Here is a 21,002-nt window from a genome sequence, read left to right as displayed (position 1 = left end):
ATAGATCCCAAATCAAACCCCAAATCAAATAAACATCCCAAATACACAAATCATATACATCTCAGATTCATGCAATGAATCACAGATTCTAAAAAAGAAATTATACATCTCAATTCATGCAATGAATCACAAATTCTTCATCTCAACCTATACATAGATCACAAATTCTTAAAAAAAAAGAGAAAAAACGCAAAGCCGCCAGCCGGCTCAGCCGCTGCCGCTTCCCCGGCCGCCACTTCGCCGTGCCACCGCTGAAGCATCTAGGCCCCCGGTGTTAATTTTGGTAATTAATGACAAGCATTAATTGTGGACTAACCGTTGTCTTTGAGCTATATATTTTAAGTTAGGTCCACGTCATATGTGCGCATGGATGATTATCGATGGATTAAAATTGACGGCGCAAAGCAAAGGGAAAGAAGACGGTAAAACTAGCGCTTTAATTTAGAATTGATCGAGGTGTAGGGCGATCAAATTTGCCAGTTTAATTTTAGTTTCGCCGTACTATTAAGAGGGGTAATGACCTAGCAAAGAGATGATTTTAATTGCCACATTAGGTCATTGCATTTTCATTTGTGCTCTCTTTTTCATTACACACACATTCACTTGCAAATTCACTGGGTTCGGCCTGACCAGGGGCGGTCAGACCGGCCACATAGTGGCGGTCTGACCAGCGTGCCCTGGCCGGTCAGACCGGCTACATAGTGACGGTCTGACCGGCGGCACTTTCCCGGTCAGACCGGCCCCCTGGAGGCCGAGATGGTGCTGCTCGGGATGGCCGATACAGAGCCGACGAAGCCGTATTCGGTCAGACCGAACTGATGGCGGTCTGACCGAGCCGAGGCCGGTCTGACCGGCCACCCCATGCCGGTCTGACCGGCCAGGCCGATGGGGCCCTCTGACAGGGCTACAACGGCTAGTTTTCTAGCCGTTGCAGAGTAGCACGGTCTGACCGGCCACATACCTCCGGTCAGACCGACAGAGCACAGAGTTGGGGGATTTCGCCCCCAACGGCTAGTTTTGGTGGGTGGGAGTATAAATACTCCCCCACCAGCAGCAAGGGGGCTCTCTTGGCACCCAATTCAATTGCATACACTCCTTGCACCTCTCTCACACTCACTTGAGCTTTGTGTTCATCCATCTAGTGTGTTAGAGGGTTGTTTAGCCAAGAGTCAAGTCCATTTGCTTCCATTGTAGAGCTAGTGTGGCACTTGATCATCTCCACACCGGGTCATTACTTGTTACTCTTGGAGGTTGCCGCCTCCTAGACGGCTTGTGGAGGAGTTGCTCGGTGACCTCTCCGAGAAGATTGTGGAGGAGGCCCGGCGCCGGTTTGTGAGTGGTTTGGAGTTCACCACCTTCAGAGTGAAGGAAGAACTACCCCGAGTGATCGAGGCTTGGGTAGTCCTCTCCGTGGGCCGGCTCCCGCCTTGCCCACCCCTTGATGAAGGGGGCGTGCGGTGGCTTCGTGGTTGAGCGGTGGAGTTGGGCTCGCCTCAACGGGGAGTAGGAAACCGGCGAGTTTCCGAACCTCAGTGAAAAATCTCTTGTCTCATTGTCTCATTTGATTGTCGCCTTTACATTTGTGCAATTTACATTTCTAGAGACACACTTGAGATCATATCACCCTAGGATTGCAAAACATCGACATAGGAGCGTGATTTACTTTCCTAGAGATATAATTGAGCCACTATCACCCTAGGTTTGCAAAACATAACTTAGTTGCTTAGTTAGAGTTCACCCTCACCAAGCCTAGCAACTTAGGTTAGATTTGATTAGGTGTTATTTAGTTTTAAATCGCCTATTCACCCCCCCTCTAGTCGACATCTCGATCCTACAACCGCGCGGCCCTCCGCGCCGCAGCGCCGGCCGCCACCGTCCGGCCCACCCTCCCCCTCCTGCTGCGCACTTCAGCCACACGCGAAGGGATAAGGAAAGAAAAGAGATAAGGATTAGATATGAAAAGAGAGAGAGAGGAGTTTGTGTGGATGGGAAAAGACGATAAGTAATAGGGATTATATAGTGCGTTTTGATCTTTAGTCCCGGTTAGTAACACCAACCAGGACCAAAGATCATCGTGATCTTTAGTCAGGATTAAAGATCCGAACTTTAGTTCTCCAACCGGGACTAAAGATCCTGGAGGGCCCTGACAACACCTCATAGCATGTGAACCGGGACTAAAGATCACGTAGTCCCGTTCTGTTTATAAACCGGGACTAAAAACCATCTTTAGTCCCGATTTTTTATTGCAACCGGGACTAATGTGGTTTTTGGTCGACCGGGCAAAGATGGTTTATCCACTAGTGATCTTTTCTCCTCTAGTCGTTCTCTTTTGTGTGGAAACTATTCTGAGCTCTCGAGGGAACTGTTTGAGCAACATACAAACAACGAGATGATGTTCCTTCGAGAGTTTAAAATCCACACTCCTCTTTTGTGATCTTCATTCACTCATTCTTGCTCGAGGGAACTGTTTGAGCAACATACAAACAACGAGATGATGTTCCCTCGAGAGTTTAAAATCCACACTCCTCTTTTGTGATCTTCATTCACTCCTTCTGCAAGGAGCAGGAATGAGCATGAGGTTGGGCAGATTCTGAACCATTCAGGATGCAAACTATGAGGGCTTCATTGCTCAACCATGTAAGGCACCGGTAAAGCCATTCACAATGCACCGAGATGGCGAGTGGTTCCAACTCGTCATGTTGGTGTGGCAGGCTGGTGGCTCCAGCTAGACTAAACCCGTGCCTCTGTGAGGTTTCTAGTTCCTTGCAGAGGGCGTGAGTGTCCCGATAGGGTTGAGGGGTACTTGTGTTCAAGGTACAGCTCGTGAGGCCGGGCGGTCTCGTTCCCCATTCTTTCTTTCAAATGGCGGTGACCAAAATAAAGTGGTGCGACAAATGTCATTGGGGAAGAGAACTAGCACAACGGAGAAGGAGAGAATAGGAGTGTATTGTCTCCAGACATCACAGAGTCTATCACACAATCTACGGCCATATTTGTTGAGGTCTTCACTCAATCCGTCGTTGTCGGTTACCTAGGAACTAGGGTTCCCATAGCAGACAACGCGCACAAGGCAAATGACATGTGTCAGCTCACCCAGCTCGTTACCCGCGCTGGGGAACAGTTTGGGGGCGACACGTGGCCCATCTCAGATTGCAAAAGACGTTGCCTTCGGGGCACCCCGAGAGAAGATCCCAAATCGTATTCAGGCTGATCTTGGGTCTCATACTCTTTTCCATTTATTCATGATAGGACGATTATCTACCCCAGGGCAATGAGTATGGAAGACAACGCCTGTCACTTTAGTCGTGTTGAATCTGACACTAGTGTTGGCAATGGCATGCGGGCCCTGTGTCCAGGTTCAACACGGCTAAGGAGATGTGGTCAGGTTCTACCATACCCCATCGAGACCCATGCCTTTTATTGGGCAATGGCAGGCGGACCCCATGTCCAGCTAGGCATGGTGAATCCTATTCATCGTGTCGTTGCGTGGATTAAGTAGGGTGTGTGGCAAGTTCCGTGATGCCCCACTCAGAGTAGACCCTACTCAAAGTTGCCTTGAGGCTTCGGTGGATTCGACACGGTAGCATGCCGAGCTCTCGCACATATATCTCGCGAATAGTAGGCCCTGCCAGGTGTACCCCCCAGGTCAACGGAGTAGGTAAGAAGAGGAGTTACTGAGAAGACTTATCATACTTGATCTTGATATGAAAAAAGATATTTCCTCGAACTTTAGTCATGTGGTTTCCCCCAAAGAAGGTATAAGGGGAAAACCGAGACCAAAGGAGAGCGGATTGGATGGTGGTGACTAAGGAGAGACTTCAACACATTATGTCAAGCTCTCTTAATAAACCCCAAAAAGAAAGGAAGCAGAACTACTCCGAGTAGTCGATAAACCTGTAAAATCCTTCAAGCGCAAGAAATCACCACCATAAGAGAAGTAGGGTATTACACCTTCGGATAGCCCAAATCTGTATACTTCGATCGTGTTCGTTTGTTTGTTTCTTGCGCTCTTGAGGGGCTCAAGTCACCTCCTTACACGTGACTAGCTCCTCAACCGAACTCACAGAAGGGGGTCCTACCAGATCCCCATTATCAAGGTTCACACTCCGACAACCGCCCCCTCCCTCGTAATGGATCTAGGCGTCAATGAGCTCATCGGCCCTAGCCTTGAGGCCGCTGAACAAATCCAGCGGTAGAGTGAATCCGCCTTCGATTTTCGTTGGAGATAGAGATGAGGTCGCGAGCGTCAGGAAGGGATGCAAGTGAGGTGGGCATGAGCGCTGGGTTTATCTTATGGAAATGTATCTGGAATCTAGAAAGCAGTCTTAGGAACATCTTTCTTTTTATTAACAAAAATATGTCAATCAACAGGAAATCAATAGATGCAGTAGCTTAGAGCATCTCCAACAGAGTGACCATTTTTGGCTCTCCAAATGCCTATTTGGCCAGCCTAATAAAAGTTTAGAGAGTCAAATTTGTCTTCTATTCCAACAGACTCTCCCGTTCCACTCTCTATTAACCAATGGACCCCACCTGTCATTCTCCTCCTCTTTCTTCTTCCTCTCTCTCCAATCCTCTGCTCGTGCCAGCGGGTCGGCTGCGGCAACACTGCGGAGGAGGTGGTGAAGGCGTCGAGCCGCCCCGCTGCCGCTCCCTCCCTCCCTCCCTCGCCGCACTAGGAGAGCGATGACGGCGGCACTGGGCGGGCAGATCAGGAAGAGAGGGAGCCGCTGCGGGGAAAGGTAGGCGACGACGCGGACGGCGGCGGCGGTCGCGGCTGGCGACGACGCGGATGGCGACGGAGGTCGCGGCCGCCGATGGTGCGAACGGCGGCAGAGGTCGCGGCCGTCGACTGCGGTGGAGGTCGCGGCGGGCGACGGCGCGGACGACGGCGGCGGTCACGTGTGACCACGTCGGCGCTGGGGGCTATGCGAGAGAGAACAGCCGGCAAAGAGAAGATGGGAGGAGAATGTGTGTGGGGCCCACAATTGCCCAGCGATTTTTGGCTGGCTAAATTTGGCTAGTGGAGGGAGGGTTGGAGAGACTGTTGGAGCGCGTTTTTTTTGTTAGAGTGGCTAAGATTTTGCTTAGAGAGTAATTTGGATAGGCTGTTGGAGATGCTCTTAGTACTGCTACTGTATAATGCGCAACAGTTGTTTGTGTTGGTGAACTCAGACCAAATTCCATTGTAAAACATCTGAAAAAACGTGGCTGTTCGGAGGACATCACCTGTGAAATCCATTATGACTTTACGAGGTCTTGCTCTTGCAGTCATGTAACTATTCCTCCGGTACAAAATTATCCGTAAAAGGTTGAAATTCACAGAAACTTCCTTGGCTTGGTAACTAAAAAATAAAAAAGCGTACACTAACTACGTTATCAAAATAAATCTAATTTCTGTAGCATCAACGACTCCGTGGCCCAATGGATAAGGCGCTGGTCTACGGAACCAGAGATTCTGGGTTCGATCCCCAGCGGAGTCGAAATAGCATATTAATTTTGCTATGTCTTTTGTTTCTGTTTTACTACCTGGACTCCTGGAGGTTTCACTTCCAACACTGCCACTTGCTCGAAATCAATCTTTTCCCATTTTTTTGTCACTCACGTTGGTCACAGTTCAAAAGGTATTACCTCTTCATGCAAATGATGATGATTTCTCTTTTCCCTTGTCTCTTCCAAGCATAGGTCATCAGAATCGCTAATTAGCAATCAGCCACGTACATACAAAGTTTATACGTAACATATAAAGTTTATGTATATGGATATAAATTTTATACATATACTCAAAACGATTATACGCGCATGTATAAAAAAAATGATACATCAAAATATGTATGCGCATAAGATTTATATACATATATTTTTTATATAAATATATATATAAAGTTTGTACGTAATTTTGCCCACGCAACTCCACCCCACTCCCGCAGCCCATCCCAACCCAACACCAGTTCAGAGAGTAGCAGTGCAGCACAGCCAAACCAGGCCACTCAAGATTGCAATCTCTGAAACCCAAACTGGCATTTCAGGAGGGTTTTACAGGTAAAAGAAAAAATTACAACCAGGCAGGTAGTGCAGTGAAGTCGCAGGGCTGAGCAGAAAGCAAAGGTGGGTTCGCACAACAGAGACCAACTGGAGGAATGGAAGCTCATGTTCCTTCAGCTCCAAACTGGGACCTGGCAATGGAGACAAATGCCGACTGACTCAGTCTCCGTCTTGGATAATCTCAATGGCCGTCGGGTCATCCGTTTCGTAGTCGTCTGCGTCGATCGGATTGCAAGCTAGTGGCTTGTCGATCCATGGCATGTAGGCCCCCTCGTGGCACAGGTTCTGGAAACAGTTAAAACAATTTAGGCTTTAGGAACAATTTAATAACTTATTATTAATGCCTTCAGCATAGCTATCCTTAATTCCCAAACGAAGAACATAATAAGGAGTACATCAAGAACATCATTCTTGTTCCCTAGAGTTATGTTGTGAGCATTCATTGATTAGTGGCCAGATCTTTCAAAGATTAGTACCCTGTGAAATATCTGAATCAAAGAAGTAACATGCACAGAAGGAAGATCGGACGGACTAGTTCCCTCTATGTCAATGCGGTGAAAAATGCTAGCGACAACTGTTCCTTGTTTAATGTATTTTATAGTGAAATCATTTTAGTCATTGCACCATAAAAGGAATTACTGTGATTTATATCTTCTTCTTTTTTCGAAACGGAATCACAGAGACAGACACCTAATATTTTGACATAGTTTCAGCCATTAGTCAAATGAAGAACATTAAATCTCAATTCCACTTATAGGGTAGTTTAGAGATCACCTCCAACCAGAAGAAGAATTTTCGCAGGAGGCAAAGTTTTCTCTCATCAGAGTCAGCAGAATCTATTTGTATGGCTAGATCTGTATGAGAGACCAAACATTAGTGTTGATAAAAGAAATCAAGTACTAAGCAGAATCTGCTAATCTGGCTTATGTGAAGCACCAAGTAACTTGCAAATATGCAATTATACATCGTGCCATAAAAATCAGACTTCAGCAATTGTTACCAGGGAAATGTTATTCACAAATGCATGGATGCCGTAAATTTATTTTATATTCAAAATTGACATCATATAATACAACCCTCAATGGTAAGCTACTAATAAAAAAAATAAGAATTCCTTTTCCCTGTGATATGTGCCTATGTCTCATTTTATTGAGGGGTTGCAGTAATGAACTAGTCAGAGGTCTAGCCTATTGACTTAACAAATAAATTCCACTGATCCTTTGCAACTGGCGAAAGACAAAGGCCTTGAAAGTTAATCCGTAGGATACAACAACAGGCTGGAGCACAGATCAATTATGTGATGCTACTAGATCATATAATGTACAACGAGTGTCAAAGCTTGTCAACGCCGCTCAAATTTAGGACAAAATCAAGCCCTTGGACTGTTAGACATGAGGATTACGAAATTACTGACCAGAATTTAGTGATTACCTGGGTAGTGATCAAGAAATGACAACCCAACTGCCCTTGTGGCATAGGGCTTGGATGCATTTCGCAAGTGTCTCTGTCTACTCACAAGCTTCCGATCTGTAGCTTTTCTCAAAAGCTCTTTATATTCATTTAGGTCATACGGCTTACTTAAAACATCATTAAGTTTTTCATCAAATGTAGAGGGAATGCCACAACTAAGAGCAAGAGGTTCTCCTTGTTCATCTCCACATACCTGGGTCCAAAAAGCAAGGTACATAATAAATAAAACATCATTAAAGATATTGCCAAGGGAACTTAAGCAGACAAATGACTCACATTCAAATCAGAAAGTTCAGTACAAGGTGGAAGTCCATGCTCATCTATGCAGACTAGATCCTGACCACCCATGTTCTCTAAAGCAAGGCCATCCATTTCACGTTCAGATGCAGAATTATTGATCTTCCCAAGCCCATCTCCATCAGTATTCATAGCATTCTCTTCACCCATGTTTTCAAATGCAGTCATCAAAGAATCTCTTCCATTTGTGGAAGTGGCTATTCTCAATTCATCATATCCAACCGGTGTCTCCTCTGCTTGCCCATATACAATGGTAACGCCTGGTTCTGGCTCAATAACCATGAGACCATTCTTGATCTTCAGAAGTCTCAGAAATGTAGCATATGACTCATCGATTTCTGACGTCTCCATCGCAAATGATGTACCTAGTGAAAAACAATGCCCCGCATTTGCACTGCCAGCCTTGTCTGATGTTACACCTGGTCCCTCGCTGTTTTGATTACAATGGCTTCTACGCAATGAACTTTTTGTGATATTTGTGCCGGATTTGGCATTAGCATATCCATTGGATGCATGATCTTGTGCATATCTTAGAAAAACAGGCGAGCCATGGTCCCCTCTCGGCGCATCAAGTACATAGCCGTTCCCATCTTCCCTCAGATGTTCCAAGAAAAGCCTGTAACTTGGATCTATTTCTGGGATACTATCAACAGGTAGACTACCAAACACTTTGTTCTTGCTGCATGATGATCTGCTCACCATGTCCTGGGCCTTCATCTGGCAACTCCCCTGGAAATCCAAGAAGTGTAAAAAACCACAGCTACATCAATCCGAAGAGCAACAAGCACGGATACAACCTACTGAGAGCTGCATCAAGAGTAGTACCACGGTGTTGAAAAAAGAAAAGAAGAGAAAAAAATCGAGAATTTAGAGTATTTACCATCAAATTCGCGTGCCTCAACTTTTTTACCACTCAATTCGTATGCCCTCTATAATATGTCATTAGGAGTGCTAAACTGCTAATTTGTCTATTTGGTACCGTTTTCTCTGTTTTTCATGTATTTCTCATTTCTTAATTTTATTTGTATATTTTTTTACTGGTTTGTGGACATTTCTACCCCTGGGCCCACCTGTCAGATCCAAAAGAGAGAAATTTCTCTCTGGATCGATCGATCCCTCCAGGCAAGCGCCCCCGACCGGCATCGGCGCCGTCGACCGCGACCACCCCGCTGCGCAGCGTCACTACCCCACCACCAAGCGCCGCCGCAGATCGCCACCGCCGCCAGGGTGAGCAAGCTCGCCGCCCCAGCCCCCAGGTCGACAGCATATACATGTCTATTACGCTCAGGCGTAACAATTTACCGGTCAGGCGTCTACAGTTTACAATAATTTGCTACAATATACATGTCTGCTACGGAATCAGGCGTTGCAAATGAGCAAAAATGGCCTCAACCAATTCCTGCTGCAACCATATGATCTTCAAATTGATTTTGGGAGCGATTGAAAAACTGAAGAAAAAGAGAAACAGCAGCTTTGCCACCATCTTATCTCCTTGTTTCTGCTTTGCTACTGGGGACTGCCCTGCTCATCGCCTCCATCTTCCAGTTCTTGCCTGTAAAAGGAATCGGAAAGCTACTTACTCTTTGCAGACCATCGGCAGCGCCCCGCGGTGTAGGCGGTGGGGCCGTCGAGCTGGGGCGGCGGGGGTGGTGGCGCTCGGCGGTGGGGGCGGTGGGGCGTCGAGTCAGCCGCGGCGGCGGCAGCTCTCGGCGGTTGGGGCGGTGCTCGGGGGCGGCGAGCTTGCGCACCCTGGCGGCGGCGGCGATCTGCAGCGGCGCTTGGTGGTGAGGTAATGGCGCTCGGCGGCAGGGTGGTCGCGGTCGACGGCGCCGATGCCTGGAGGGATCGATCGATCCAGAGGAGTCTCTCACTTTGGATCTGACAGGTGGGCCTAGGGGTAGAAATGTCCACAAACCAGTAAAAAATATACAAATGGAATTAAGAAACGAGAAATACATGAAAAACAGAGAAAGTGGTATCAAATAGATAAATTAGCACTCCTAATGATATATATTATAGAGGGCATGCGAACTGAGTGGTAAAAAAGCTGAGGCACCTGAATTTGATAGTAAATACTCTAAATTCTCGAAAAAATCGGCACACTGTTGTAGTTAACCAATTAAATGCACAATAAAACTAGTCCACAATAAGAACTAGTATCAGCTTGTAGGCCTCGGCCATGCACGCGGCGGAGGTTAGCCAGATAGATGATGATCTCCCGCATTACCTGAATTGATTAATTGATTACCTCCACCACATGACCCCTGCCCCTGTTCTTGATCCCTTTTGCTGCATGAGCAGCAGCACAGTCGAACAACCTAATCTCTCGAAGAGGAGAGAGAGGGGGACTGGCAGGAAATGGGTGGGGGTTTACAGTGGGAGAGGTTTACAGTGGGAGAGAGCGGATGCGGTGGCCGCAGGCAAAGAGGAGGAGGAGGAGAGACGATGTGGCAGCGAAGGTTGGTGACCCAGCGGACGACCTGTTTGAGGAGAGGAGAAAGTAGCCAACTCACGGGTGTGCATTACCAAGTATCCACCTAGGAAAATATATACTGCAAACCACTTATACAGCAAAAACTTAAAAACTATTGTTTAGATCTAAAAACGAGCCTATGAGATTCGTCCACATCACCATGAGTAAAAATTTTACTCCTTGTTCACATCACCATTACTCATAAGTAATAAATGTAGTAAAATTTTTACTCATTGTAACGTGGATGAATCTTGGCTACAATATTCTTCTCCCTCCCCTCTCTACAGTAGCTTCTCTCTCTCCCTCGTCTCCCATCCCCTCCTTCCCCCAGATTCCAACGGTTCACCGCCGGCGAGGGTTGGAGGAGGGGTCCGGCCACCTCCCCCTACTAGTGTAGTGTGGTTAGGTCTGTTATTAGGTCGTTAGGTGCTTCCTGTAGTTAGGGCTAGTTGGTGCTTTTGCCGGTGAGTCTCCACGGATGCCAGTGTGGACGGCGGCGGTGATGGTTGGTGGTGGTGGCGGTGCGAGATCCGAAGATCAGTGGACGAATCGACGGGTGGAGATGGCTCCTTGTGGTAGTGTTGGTTGCAGCACCGTCTTCGCCCGGGAGGTCGCCACCCAGCTCCTATTGGCTGCTGCGGCGGCTTCTCGAGGCCTTCGTTGGCTAGCGCTGGCAGCACATGTCCATGTCGCCCTACTATTTCCCGGAGCTTGCTACTCGCGGATGTCAAGCCGATAGGTCCTAGTGCGTTCACTGGTTGCAGCGACGATTTCTTAGACGTCGTGGATTTGTTTTCGCCCGGAGCTCGCAGCTCGTGATGCGCGATGACAACCCGATGATGGCTTGGTACATCCAATGGATGTGGCGGTGGTTTCTCTAGTGCCTGAACGGGAGCTTCCAATGCCAAGGTTCCATTAGTCAAGATTCACACGCTTCCCCAACCACGTACGTCGATCCAAGAAGACAACAGTTCGTTTGCCACCATTCGAGTTCTTCAGTGGTTATGGGAACCTGGATTTGGGCTCCATCTTCCCATGTGTTTCCTAACAGCTTGTTCCATGCAGAGTTTGTTGTTCGGGTTGAGCTTACTCTCCTTAGATTTAACGACGAACTCCGTGGACAACTCTTGCTGAGCATGGGGATGCTTACACCAAAATTTGTGACTCAGTAGCATACCTCTATTTTGTGCCGTCATCGTGGAGGCAACCGAAGGGGATTGCTGGTTTGTCAAGCGTTGTGCACGCCAAAGGAGGCCCAAGGTCGCAATCGTCGCGGCATTGCCGCACCTCCCTGTCGATTTGCACCTTCTCCGTTGTGTGGTTTCATTAGGAAGTTTGTGGCCTTAGTGCAGTCCCCATTCTTTAGAAACGGATGGTTTTATGCTTTCAGTTTATCTGTTTGGCAATGTAGATTTATTCCCGTGAACTCTATCGTTTTATATTAATGGTTGTTTAAGTTTAAGAAAAATGTGGACGAATCTTAAATATCTATTTATCAATTCTCAATCCAACGATAGTTTTTAGGGTTTCACTAGTTTCTACCATATATTTTTCCTATCTACCATCCGTTTCAGTTCAGTTGTCTCAGGTTTATCTTTCTTCTCCTCTTTAAGAGGCCATTTTCTATTAACGAAATTGCTAGAAAACACAGCACAGTTTTTCTCCCCGAAAACTATTAAATTTGTGAGCATTAGATAACTTTAAGAGTCGTGCAAATGAAAAGAATAAAATAAAATAACCTATACACAATAGAAAATTGAACCAGGACGTTTCTACCTATGTCGCTATGCCCGTGCTAACACAACGGTGATAATCGATAATGCAAAAACCAAAAGGTAATATTTAAGATTCACGAATAAAATAACGATAGAGAGATGTGTATTGTTCTCATGAATATTATTATACTGTTAATAAATTCCCAAAGTTGGCCATGAATAGAGTTCTACAATATTTTAACATTTCAAAACACAAACAATAACTCATGGTGTCTAACTTTCTATACCACATATAGATACAAATATCACCTGCAAGTTCTACAGGTGTTATTTTTTCAATACATGCATCGCCTAGAAACATTCTGCAACTTCTGCTCCTCACTGGTCACCTTCCTCCTTATAGAGCACCTCAAGAAGCCATATGAACTTCTCTATCGAACGCATATTAGTAGAAGCACCATATTGAAGACAATGTGTTCGCCTACCACGAGACACACGCTCATAAAGACATATTCATCACTTGGCATTAGTAATTTAACTCCCAAAATATTTGGCAAAATCCCGGTTTCTATTAAGGCAAGAATATGTAGCAAAGCAAATATATAGGCTTTTACATGGCTCCAATTTTGTTCATGTTAATGAGTTGAAAAAGGTAAAATGAACATGAATACTTTGTTAAATCTGCAGATAAACTTTTCGGATCATGGAAATGCATTTGTCAAATTTCATATGTTCAGATCAAATTTCATTATACCCTACGAATACACAGGACGCGTAAATCATCAATATTGCACGCTACCAACAGCTAGGCACCACAGAAAGCAGTCCGAAAAAACCATAGAATGCATGCGACATTTCAGGAAAATTAAGAACGATACGATGTGGTTCAGGAGAAGGGGGATCGGCGACAAGGCAGCGGCTTGGACAGGGGACCAGCGGTGTGGAAAGATGTGTTCCAAACCTGCTGATGTTCAAAATTAAGCACATACTCCCTCCGTCCCAAAAAAAGACAAACCCTGGGTTTGTCTGGGTTTGTCTTTTTTTGAGACGGAGGGAGTAAGTCAGTTCACCGAATCCAACATGAAACTGGTCAATGACTGATATAGATTTGTTTTTTGAATTAAACCAGATTGCCACTATGGTGCTTTATCTCAAGTATTCAGCTTTTTACAAGCTTAAATGCCGACCCTAAAATATAGAGATCATTAATAAAAAATGTGGCCCCTTCCTACCCTATGCTCAGGCTATCAGTTAGGTCCATCTCACAGAACCTCAATCCCTATTGACCCCATATTAGAAAACCCTGAATCTCAAGTACAACCGTTACATATATGACACATTAAGATGTAGAAGACACTAATTTTTATATCAGTTTTTAATAAACTGATTTGACAAAGCTAGCCGGGTCCATTTACCATTTTATCATACCAGATAAACTAACACACACACACACACACACGCATATTCTCTTCCATGAAGTTCCAATATGCATGTTTGTTTTGTTCCATTTTTCTACCAAAATTCATTTTGTAGTGCATTCCCTAAGACCCAACGATCCCCAGTCATGCATGATACAAGGTTGCATTAAAAACCCTAAACTCAATATTTTTTTTCCAAAACCACAATATGAAACCATACATACATCCACCATGCATGACCCTGTTGAATAAAAACGAACACTGCAAATATATAATTGCACTAATGGAAATGTTCATTGGACTTTTTGACGTCGAAGGAACGGTTTGAGTGTGACATACAGGGGCAGCGGTGGATCTTGAGGCAATGGGGGCAGTAGCACATTGATGGAGGACACAGCTACGTGTCGGTGCCACCGATCGAGGCAGGGCGACGGTGGTCCAGCGGCAGAGAATGGTGTCTCCATGGGGCGGCGATGGAGCTTGTCTCCATAAAATTAGATGTTGCCCCGTCCCATAAAAATTTCAGCCTGCCATATAAAAGAGAGTCAAGTATAAACTCCATGTCATGTGGCTTGCCATCTAAAAGGGATTTCAGAAATCAGGGATTTGGATTGATGGCATAATCCTATGCACAAAGTTAGAAAGATCACTCTTGAAAATTTAACCACCTTTCTTGAAACAAAGATTACACAGGATTGGTTCATATTTCAACCATTTTAAAAAGCGGGATTGAATTAGTACACCAATTTCATTACCCCTTCTGACAACATATGAGTGTAACAGGGGCCATATATATTGAGATAAGTTAAGAAAATGGATCTAAAAAATTTTGCATGACAAAAAAAAATCTAAAGGCATTTTAAACAAACTGAGAGATCAGCTCAGAGTCATCTTTGTTCAGATGCAAGGAAGGAATAAAAAGAAAATTAAACAAACCAAGAGATCAAGGGCCAAATAGAGCCAGCACCATCTCTTAGTACAGGAAATATATGATCAAACCCCAAAGTAAAAATGCACCATTTAATTTCTAATTTGGATGAATGGCAATCGAGCCCATTGCATTAAGAGAATAGGCAAGCATGCATAGGTGGTACGGTGGCAAACAGCAAAAACGGATCAATAATAATATAATTCTCACTCATATTCTTGTAAACTATTTAATTCTGATATATAAGATAAAATGCTGAAGGAACATAAAGAGAATAAAATCCAGTATCAATAGAAACTTATGAAAGTGCAGTGTGACAGTAGAATTCTTCTGTTTGACCTTTTTCAATGATGAATAGTTTCAGCAAATTTGGTTCTATTTTAAATGAACAACAATAGTTAGGAAACCTATTCATCTAGATCATAGCATTTTATAAACCTATGCATCTGAAGATCAATTTGTACAAAGCATCTTACTCTCTTCCATTTAAAATAAACTACTATCTTCCATGAAGGCAAGGTATAAGTTACAACGCTATGATGGCAATACATTTTAACACAAGCAAATTTATCTATGGTGCCATCATTTTTTTAGGGTGGCAACAAGGTACCAAGTACCCAGCTGGTTAGGGCATTCTCAACCCAATGACTAGGATGGTGTCCATAGCATTAAATAAGTTGCCACCTAGGACAAAAAATGATGTGGCAAGTGAATAAATGAGGAAAGAGAAGGAAACCATGTCTTGTATGAGACATGGTTTCTACACAACATTCAAGACATCATGTGAGATAAGTAGCATTAAATTGAAGTATGGAATAGTGGTATTTGCATTGGAAGAGTAGTGTCTAGTACTAGTTTCTGCATGATGTGGAGTTTATGGAAACAATGTCTAGTGTTATGGGTTGGGACTGCTCTTATATAATTGTGCTACTCCATGCAAGAAGACAGAGAGATTAATCAAAGCCACTAAATATTCAGCATAATACTACTAACTACCAAGATATTCCATCTTATAATATTCAGCATGGTCCAAATTTAGTAGTTAGCTACATTGTCATCATATGCTCTTAGGGTATATAATTTTACGTCTATCTGCTCATGTTCAAAATTATTTCCTGAAAAGTATATAACTAACTGTTGTTACCTTTGGTTCATGTACGAAAACCTAAAATTGATGTATACATCCACCATGATCTGAATCCATACTTGCATCCACCATACATGACCCTACAAATGAACACAAATTGACCATGCATGACCTTGTGGGATGAAAATATACCCTGCAAATTTCCCAGTGAAAGAAATGCGTCTGTCTAGGAAAGGTTCACGAAAAAAACATAATAAATATTGCTACTGGCATTTGAATTTTAAATCCATGAACACAATAAAGGAAATTTTTTTGACCCAATGAGGCATTCAACAGGCACCCAAATGAACCGGTACGTCCTATCGCTAAACATAAACCAAATGAACCTTATCCTGTCCTATCCAACAGCCACCCAAAGTTCTGTATAATCCCAACAGCATTCACATAGTCTCCTCTATCATCAATATAAGTTTGAAGAAAACAGGAAACATGTGTAGACTAATGGCATTTTCATTTGGCTGGGCAATGAAAATCCTAAATGATAGAGCAGAACTGGACAGTGAAGCACGACTTGGTCATCAAACATCAGTTTCTTATGGTCGCAAGGTCTCAACTAAACTGCAAGCTCAACAAACATAAGAATCAATATCCTCTCAGTTTATTTTTTGACATGTACAAACATATGAAGATAATCACTTTCTTTGCCACACATTCGCATAATAATTTATTTTCTCACAGGTTTATGCACGTACACACATAATAGCCATGACACTGTAATAACGAAGGAACAGGATCGAGCGATGATTACCTTGTTCGCATCGCGGTGGAGAGGGCTAAGGTGGAGGCGCAAAGGAGAGCAGATGGCACGAGGGAGTCGGCGGCGGCGTCGCGGTATAGAAGGGGGCGCGTGGGCGAGCAGTCCCGGTGGCGGCGCGAGGGGCCGGGGATCAACAGCGCGTGACAACGATCTGCATTGTGTGGGGGCTTTGGCGGTGTCAATCTGGAGGCGGGAATCGACGACGATCGTCGTGAGGGGCGCTGGTGGTGTCATCTGGAGGCGGGAATCGACGTGCTGGTTGGGGCGTCGGCGACATCGATATGGAGGCGGGATTCGGTGACGATTGGCGTGAGGGTCAAGGTGGAGAGACGGGAATCGCCGGTGGCGTCGATGTGAAGGCGTGATGGGGCATCAATGGCATCGATCTGAAGGCGGGAGTCGACGGCGGCTCGATGGCGGGACGTGGGCGGCGTCGGCGCGATTGCGGCGCGTCGGAATCGACGGCGGCATCGGCGGCGGCGCTGCGGTTGGCGTGGGGAGAGAGAGAGAGAGAGGAGGTTGTGCGAGAGTGGAGGGGGAGAGGGAAATGCGTGCGGGAGATTAGTGTGAGGTTGCGGGGAGATACGTGGGAGGAGCTGAGCCATTGGATTCGATGATTCTCGGTCGTTGGATTTGATGAATGAGTACGTAGGTGTAAGAGTGAGTTGGTGAATTATAGGGTAGACTAGTAATTGGCCCGTGCTAACGCTACGGTAGCATTTAGAAATGCAAAATAAATAATTAAAAGAATATATATTTTTTGCCAATCAAGCATTAAATGAGACAAGTTAAAATTTAAAAACTGAATGACAAAGCAAGTTATTATATTGTTAATCTTTAGCCATGTGAGTAAAATATCATGACCTCTATCTTTCGTAAAAATCTAATTGGTAATGTACAACTTCACAATTAACACATAGACATAAAAAAAGTCCAAACCGGATATAATCATCTAATGTTTGATCTATATATCGTTTATAATAGTATGCATTATCTAATGTCGGAGTATTTGATGTGGTAAGGTAGTTTATCTCGTTTACATGTCCAAACCATCCATCACCATCTGCTAAATTCAAGTTTATAATCTATATCTCATATGACTTCTTTGATCTGGCATGAAAAGAAAATGAGAAAATGTTTGGAAATCTAAATTTTACTGAGAAATAGAACTGAATTTGGCAATTGGGAGAACACATAGTAATTCATGATGAGTCTGCTTCATGAAATCAAGCTGAATACTAAAAGCACTTTATTCAATCACCCAGATCCAATCATTTACTTTTCAATCAACCGCCAAAAAGGTCACATACAAGTATACAATTGCTTCATATGGCATGACTACATTATTCATGAACGTCACGATACAAGGAAAACGTCTATCACCTTGCGGAGCGGATGGCCGGTGGGGACAAGGGAGGAAGCTGTCGATGGTCTTGACAGCCCACACCAAAAAGGCACCGATGGTGCTGCATAAATCAAAACATTACATGTTATCTCCACAATTTACAATAAGTAATAACATAGCTTTCTTAGATACATATGCTAAACTTGGAAACAACATAGCTGCATAACATTTTTAAACTTGTTTGTACATGAAAAATGTCAATGCTTGTTCTGTGCAATTTTCATATTATACCAGTGCATTTTGAAATGCAAGCCATCACCCAAAAGACTCCATTTCAGTGGCAAACTGTCAATGACTATACCTCAATCTATCACGTATTAATCTGGTACTTACATGACACACCTAAGAAGACAAAATTGAAGGTGCGAAGAGATCAGATCGTATACCTCAAAATCAAAATTTTAGTCCTCAATTTGCCACGAGCAGGTTATTTACTGAATTTGCCCACAGCCCCACATAGTTCACACTGGATGCCTGTTTGAATTAGCATGCTCAGTCCTAGTCCACTTGTGCTCCTTCATATTCAGTTTTATGTAAATTTGTACACACCAGTCAGACTCACTTTGAAGCAGCCAAATAAATTAACATTTCAGCTAATACTGAGAAGTAAAATGAAAATAAAAATAACTTCCTATATGTGGAATATGGACAAACCCTCTATTATCTATAACTATACAGATTAACCATAGAGATGATAAGAATATGTTCTCCTGATCTATAAAAAAGATATCGTGATTAACTCATAATCATATAAGATGACTCTGGTGAGTGATGTCATACATAGAAAAACAAACTCACTCTAGGGTGTCATTCCCCTACTTTAGAAAAAAATCATTGTCTCCAAAAAAATTGTGTTAGTTAAATTTATGGTTTTTAACAAATCAGCATTGAACAGTACAATTAACAGCATTGGGCACTGGCTGGGCAAATAGCAAAACGGAAAAAACAGCACTGACAAGTTCAAATTTTATCTCCAGCTCTTACTCACAAAACATCAACGGCCTGCAACAAGCAGTCACATAAGCTGAATTAGTTCTTGTTTCCCTTTCTATTTTAAAGTTCTTTGTTCAAGGGATTTAGTCACAACCTCGAAAAATGCTATTTTCATGCTCCATTTGTTTTTATTATATGATATGTTGGTTGGTTCAAATTGAACTAACAATAATTCCATTACTGTTAATTACAAAGAAGGGAGTATATAAGATATAACAGAAATGTCATAACAAATAATTAATTATCACAGACTCAATAGTGAATCTGCATATGTGATAACACTTTGAGGCCACCAATAGTGAATCTGCATATGTGATAACAATTTGAGGCCACCAAAGAATGTAGAACCAGATGCAGACTACAAACTCGATTTCAAGTATCATTGACTGTTAGAAACCACCAATAGTGAAATAGAACCGGATGCAGACTTTATTAATTGAAATTCAGATGATATGAAACAAAAATATTCCAGATGATGATATGAGCCATGCAGACTTATTTATCCTAAGCAGCAACTAAGGATACACAGGCACAGCCACCAGAAACAATTTCTATTTTGAAAGCTAGATCCACATATCTTCCTTGAAATACCCAATAGAAGAGTTGGCTTCATTAGGTGCTAAAAATTATAAGGTGGCTTGAAAAGAAACACAATCAACAGAGATAGATTGAATTTGTTCTCTTTGAAGCAACTGCAGGCATAAACAATAATACTCTACAAAGTTTCATTGGGTCTAAACTACTCTTTGCACGTCATATATATGCCCAAAATTTTTTAGCACCATACAAGGAGTTCATAACTCATGCCTAAATCTGACAAATTTGTCAAACAACACAAAGTCAAATTATAATGCAGTTGTCTAGAATAATGGGATTAGGTGATAGCAAGTTGTCTGGAAGCATATGGGCCCCTATGCTGCGTGCAGAAAGCATCCGACCCAACGGTGCGATGCAGAATGCGGCTGCTCCCATAGTCATTAGTGTAACATAATGATCAAAATTAGAATTAATAGCACAAGCAGCAACTGTGAACATTCTGCCCTTACCTAACTGCTCGCAAAAAGGCCATCTTGCATAAATGCAGGGAGCTTCCTCAGTTGATCCGACATCAAGGCAAGCAATGGACTCAGCACCAGCATATGTCTAGATAAAATCATTGCAGGCACCTGAAACAGAACATTAACTTTTCAGCACTAAATTATATAACCTCAACATCTCGATTTTTGCAGCACATCTGATAGCAGAAATTTTTGTTGATGTCAATATAATGAACATGCTTTGTTGTTCAAAGGGCATAAAAAATTTTCAGCGCCAAATCCTATAAGTGTTTCTGTTGTCAGCACGCCGCTTGACAGGACAGGACGCCGCCGCCACGGGAGACGACCGCCAGGACACCGCCGACGTGGGGGCATCAGCACACACCGTCGCCTGCCGCCTGGGGAGGGATGCCGCCGGAGATGGGGTCCGGCTGATATGGGCAGCAGCAGCAAGCCGTGGGAGAAGGGGAGAGAGACGAAGAAGACGAAGAAAATCGTGGGCGAAGGAGAATATCGCTGCCTCCGCGTGCGACGGGAAGACGACGGAGGACGGGCTCGCCCTTAACGGGCAGTCTCCCGTCGATGTGGGCGGCACGACGAGCGGAGGGTGGCGTAGTGGATGGCAGTGTGGTGGAGAGCCGTAGGGTGGCGGCGAGGACGACGGCGCGGTGGAGAGGCAGGGAGCGACGGCGCTCGCAGAGGAGACCGGTGCGGTGGAGAGGCGAGGGGCGGCGGCGCGGTGTGGGGAGATTAGGGTTGCGATTTCGTGACGACGACAATTTGTGAGCGCCGGCAGCAAATCGTGGGCGGCGGCGCAGAGGAGATCGGCGAGGCGGCGCTGATCTGGATGCTGGTGCAAGCGCGGCGGTCCGCGGTTCTTTCCCGTCGATCCGACGGCGGCGCAGGTGGAGCTGCTGCGGGGTTTGGGATTGGGGGGCGGCGCGACGCGGGGAGAGCGAGGGTGCGGCGATGATGGTGCGCGGTGGGAGCTGAGGGAGGTATGGTTCGTCGGATCTGAAGCGGTGGATGATTTTTGTCCGTTGGATTTGATGAATGAAGCACGAAGGATGTAAACATCAGTTGGTGAATTATAGGGTAGATAGATTGTGGTCTTGTGGAGTTGCACTGTGAAACTTGTGGGTGGCTAATAGTGTTCTTAGTCTAGGTGGCATGGAAGGAACACTAAAGGAAAAAGTACACCGAAGGTCCCTCAACTTATCATCGAGATACAAAATCGTCCTTGAACCACAAAACCGGATACAATGTATTCCCAACTTACAAAACCAGTGCAAACTAGATCCCTTGGCGGTTTTGACC

At 44.4% G+C, this 21,002-nt stretch overlaps 1 protein-coding gene, 1 long non-coding RNA gene and 1 other non-coding gene across 5 annotated transcripts; 1 reads left to right on the top strand and 2 right to left on the bottom strand.

The window, feature by feature from the left end:
- The first annotated feature begins 5,410 nt into the window (after window positions 1-5,410).
- TRNAR-ACG (transfer RNA arginine (anticodon ACG)) lies at window positions 5,411-5,483 on the top strand. The gene has a single exon. It is a non-coding gene; the product is annotated as a tRNA-Arg (tRNA).
- Window positions 5,484-5,846: 363 nt separating this feature from the next.
- On the bottom strand, window positions 5,847-9,686 carry LOC4338840 (uncharacterized). Of its 2 annotated transcripts, none has more exons than XM_015782066.3 (5): window positions 9,393-9,686; window positions 7,792-8,541; window positions 7,477-7,708; window positions 6,820-6,899; window positions 5,847-6,330 (listed from the first exon to the last, which is right to left on the bottom strand). In XM_015782066.3, the coding sequence occupies exons 2-5, from the start codon at window positions 8,527-8,529 to the stop codon at window positions 6,205-6,207; spliced, it is 1,176 nt and encodes a 391-aa protein (XP_015637552.1). In that variant the 5' UTR covers window positions 8,530-8,541; window positions 9,393-9,686; the 3' UTR covers window positions 5,847-6,204. The 2 variants fall into 2 exon arrangements, with proteins under 2 accessions (XP_015637552.1, XP_015637551.1); XM_015782065.3 differs by lacking the exon at window positions 9,393-9,686 and adding an exon at window positions 8,693-9,197.
- A 2,481-nt stretch (window positions 9,687-12,167) lies between these two features.
- Window positions 12,168-20,626, bottom strand: LOC9271383 (uncharacterized). 2 transcript variants are annotated; one of them, XR_001546219.3, is made up of 6 exons: window positions 19,695-20,626; window positions 18,042-18,170; window positions 17,634-17,716; window positions 15,491-15,573; window positions 13,758-13,945; window positions 12,168-12,481 (listed from the first exon to the last, which is right to left on the bottom strand). It is a non-coding gene; the product is annotated as an uncharacterized lncRNA (long non-coding RNA). The 2 variants fall into 2 exon arrangements; XR_010741431.1 differs by lacking the exons at window positions 12,168-12,481; window positions 13,758-13,945; window positions 15,491-15,573 and having other exon boundaries at window positions 17,472-17,716.
- Between the last annotated feature and the right edge of the window lie 376 nt (window positions 20,627-21,002).

This window comes from Oryza sativa, chromosome 5, assembly GCF_034140825.1.
Source record: "Oryza sativa Japonica Group chromosome 5, ASM3414082v1".
NCBI classification, from domain to species: Eukaryota; Viridiplantae; Streptophyta; class Magnoliopsida; order Poales; family Poaceae; genus Oryza; species Oryza sativa.
Note: the sequence above shows the minus strand (reverse complement) of the source record. Positions and strands in the feature narration are given on the sequence as shown.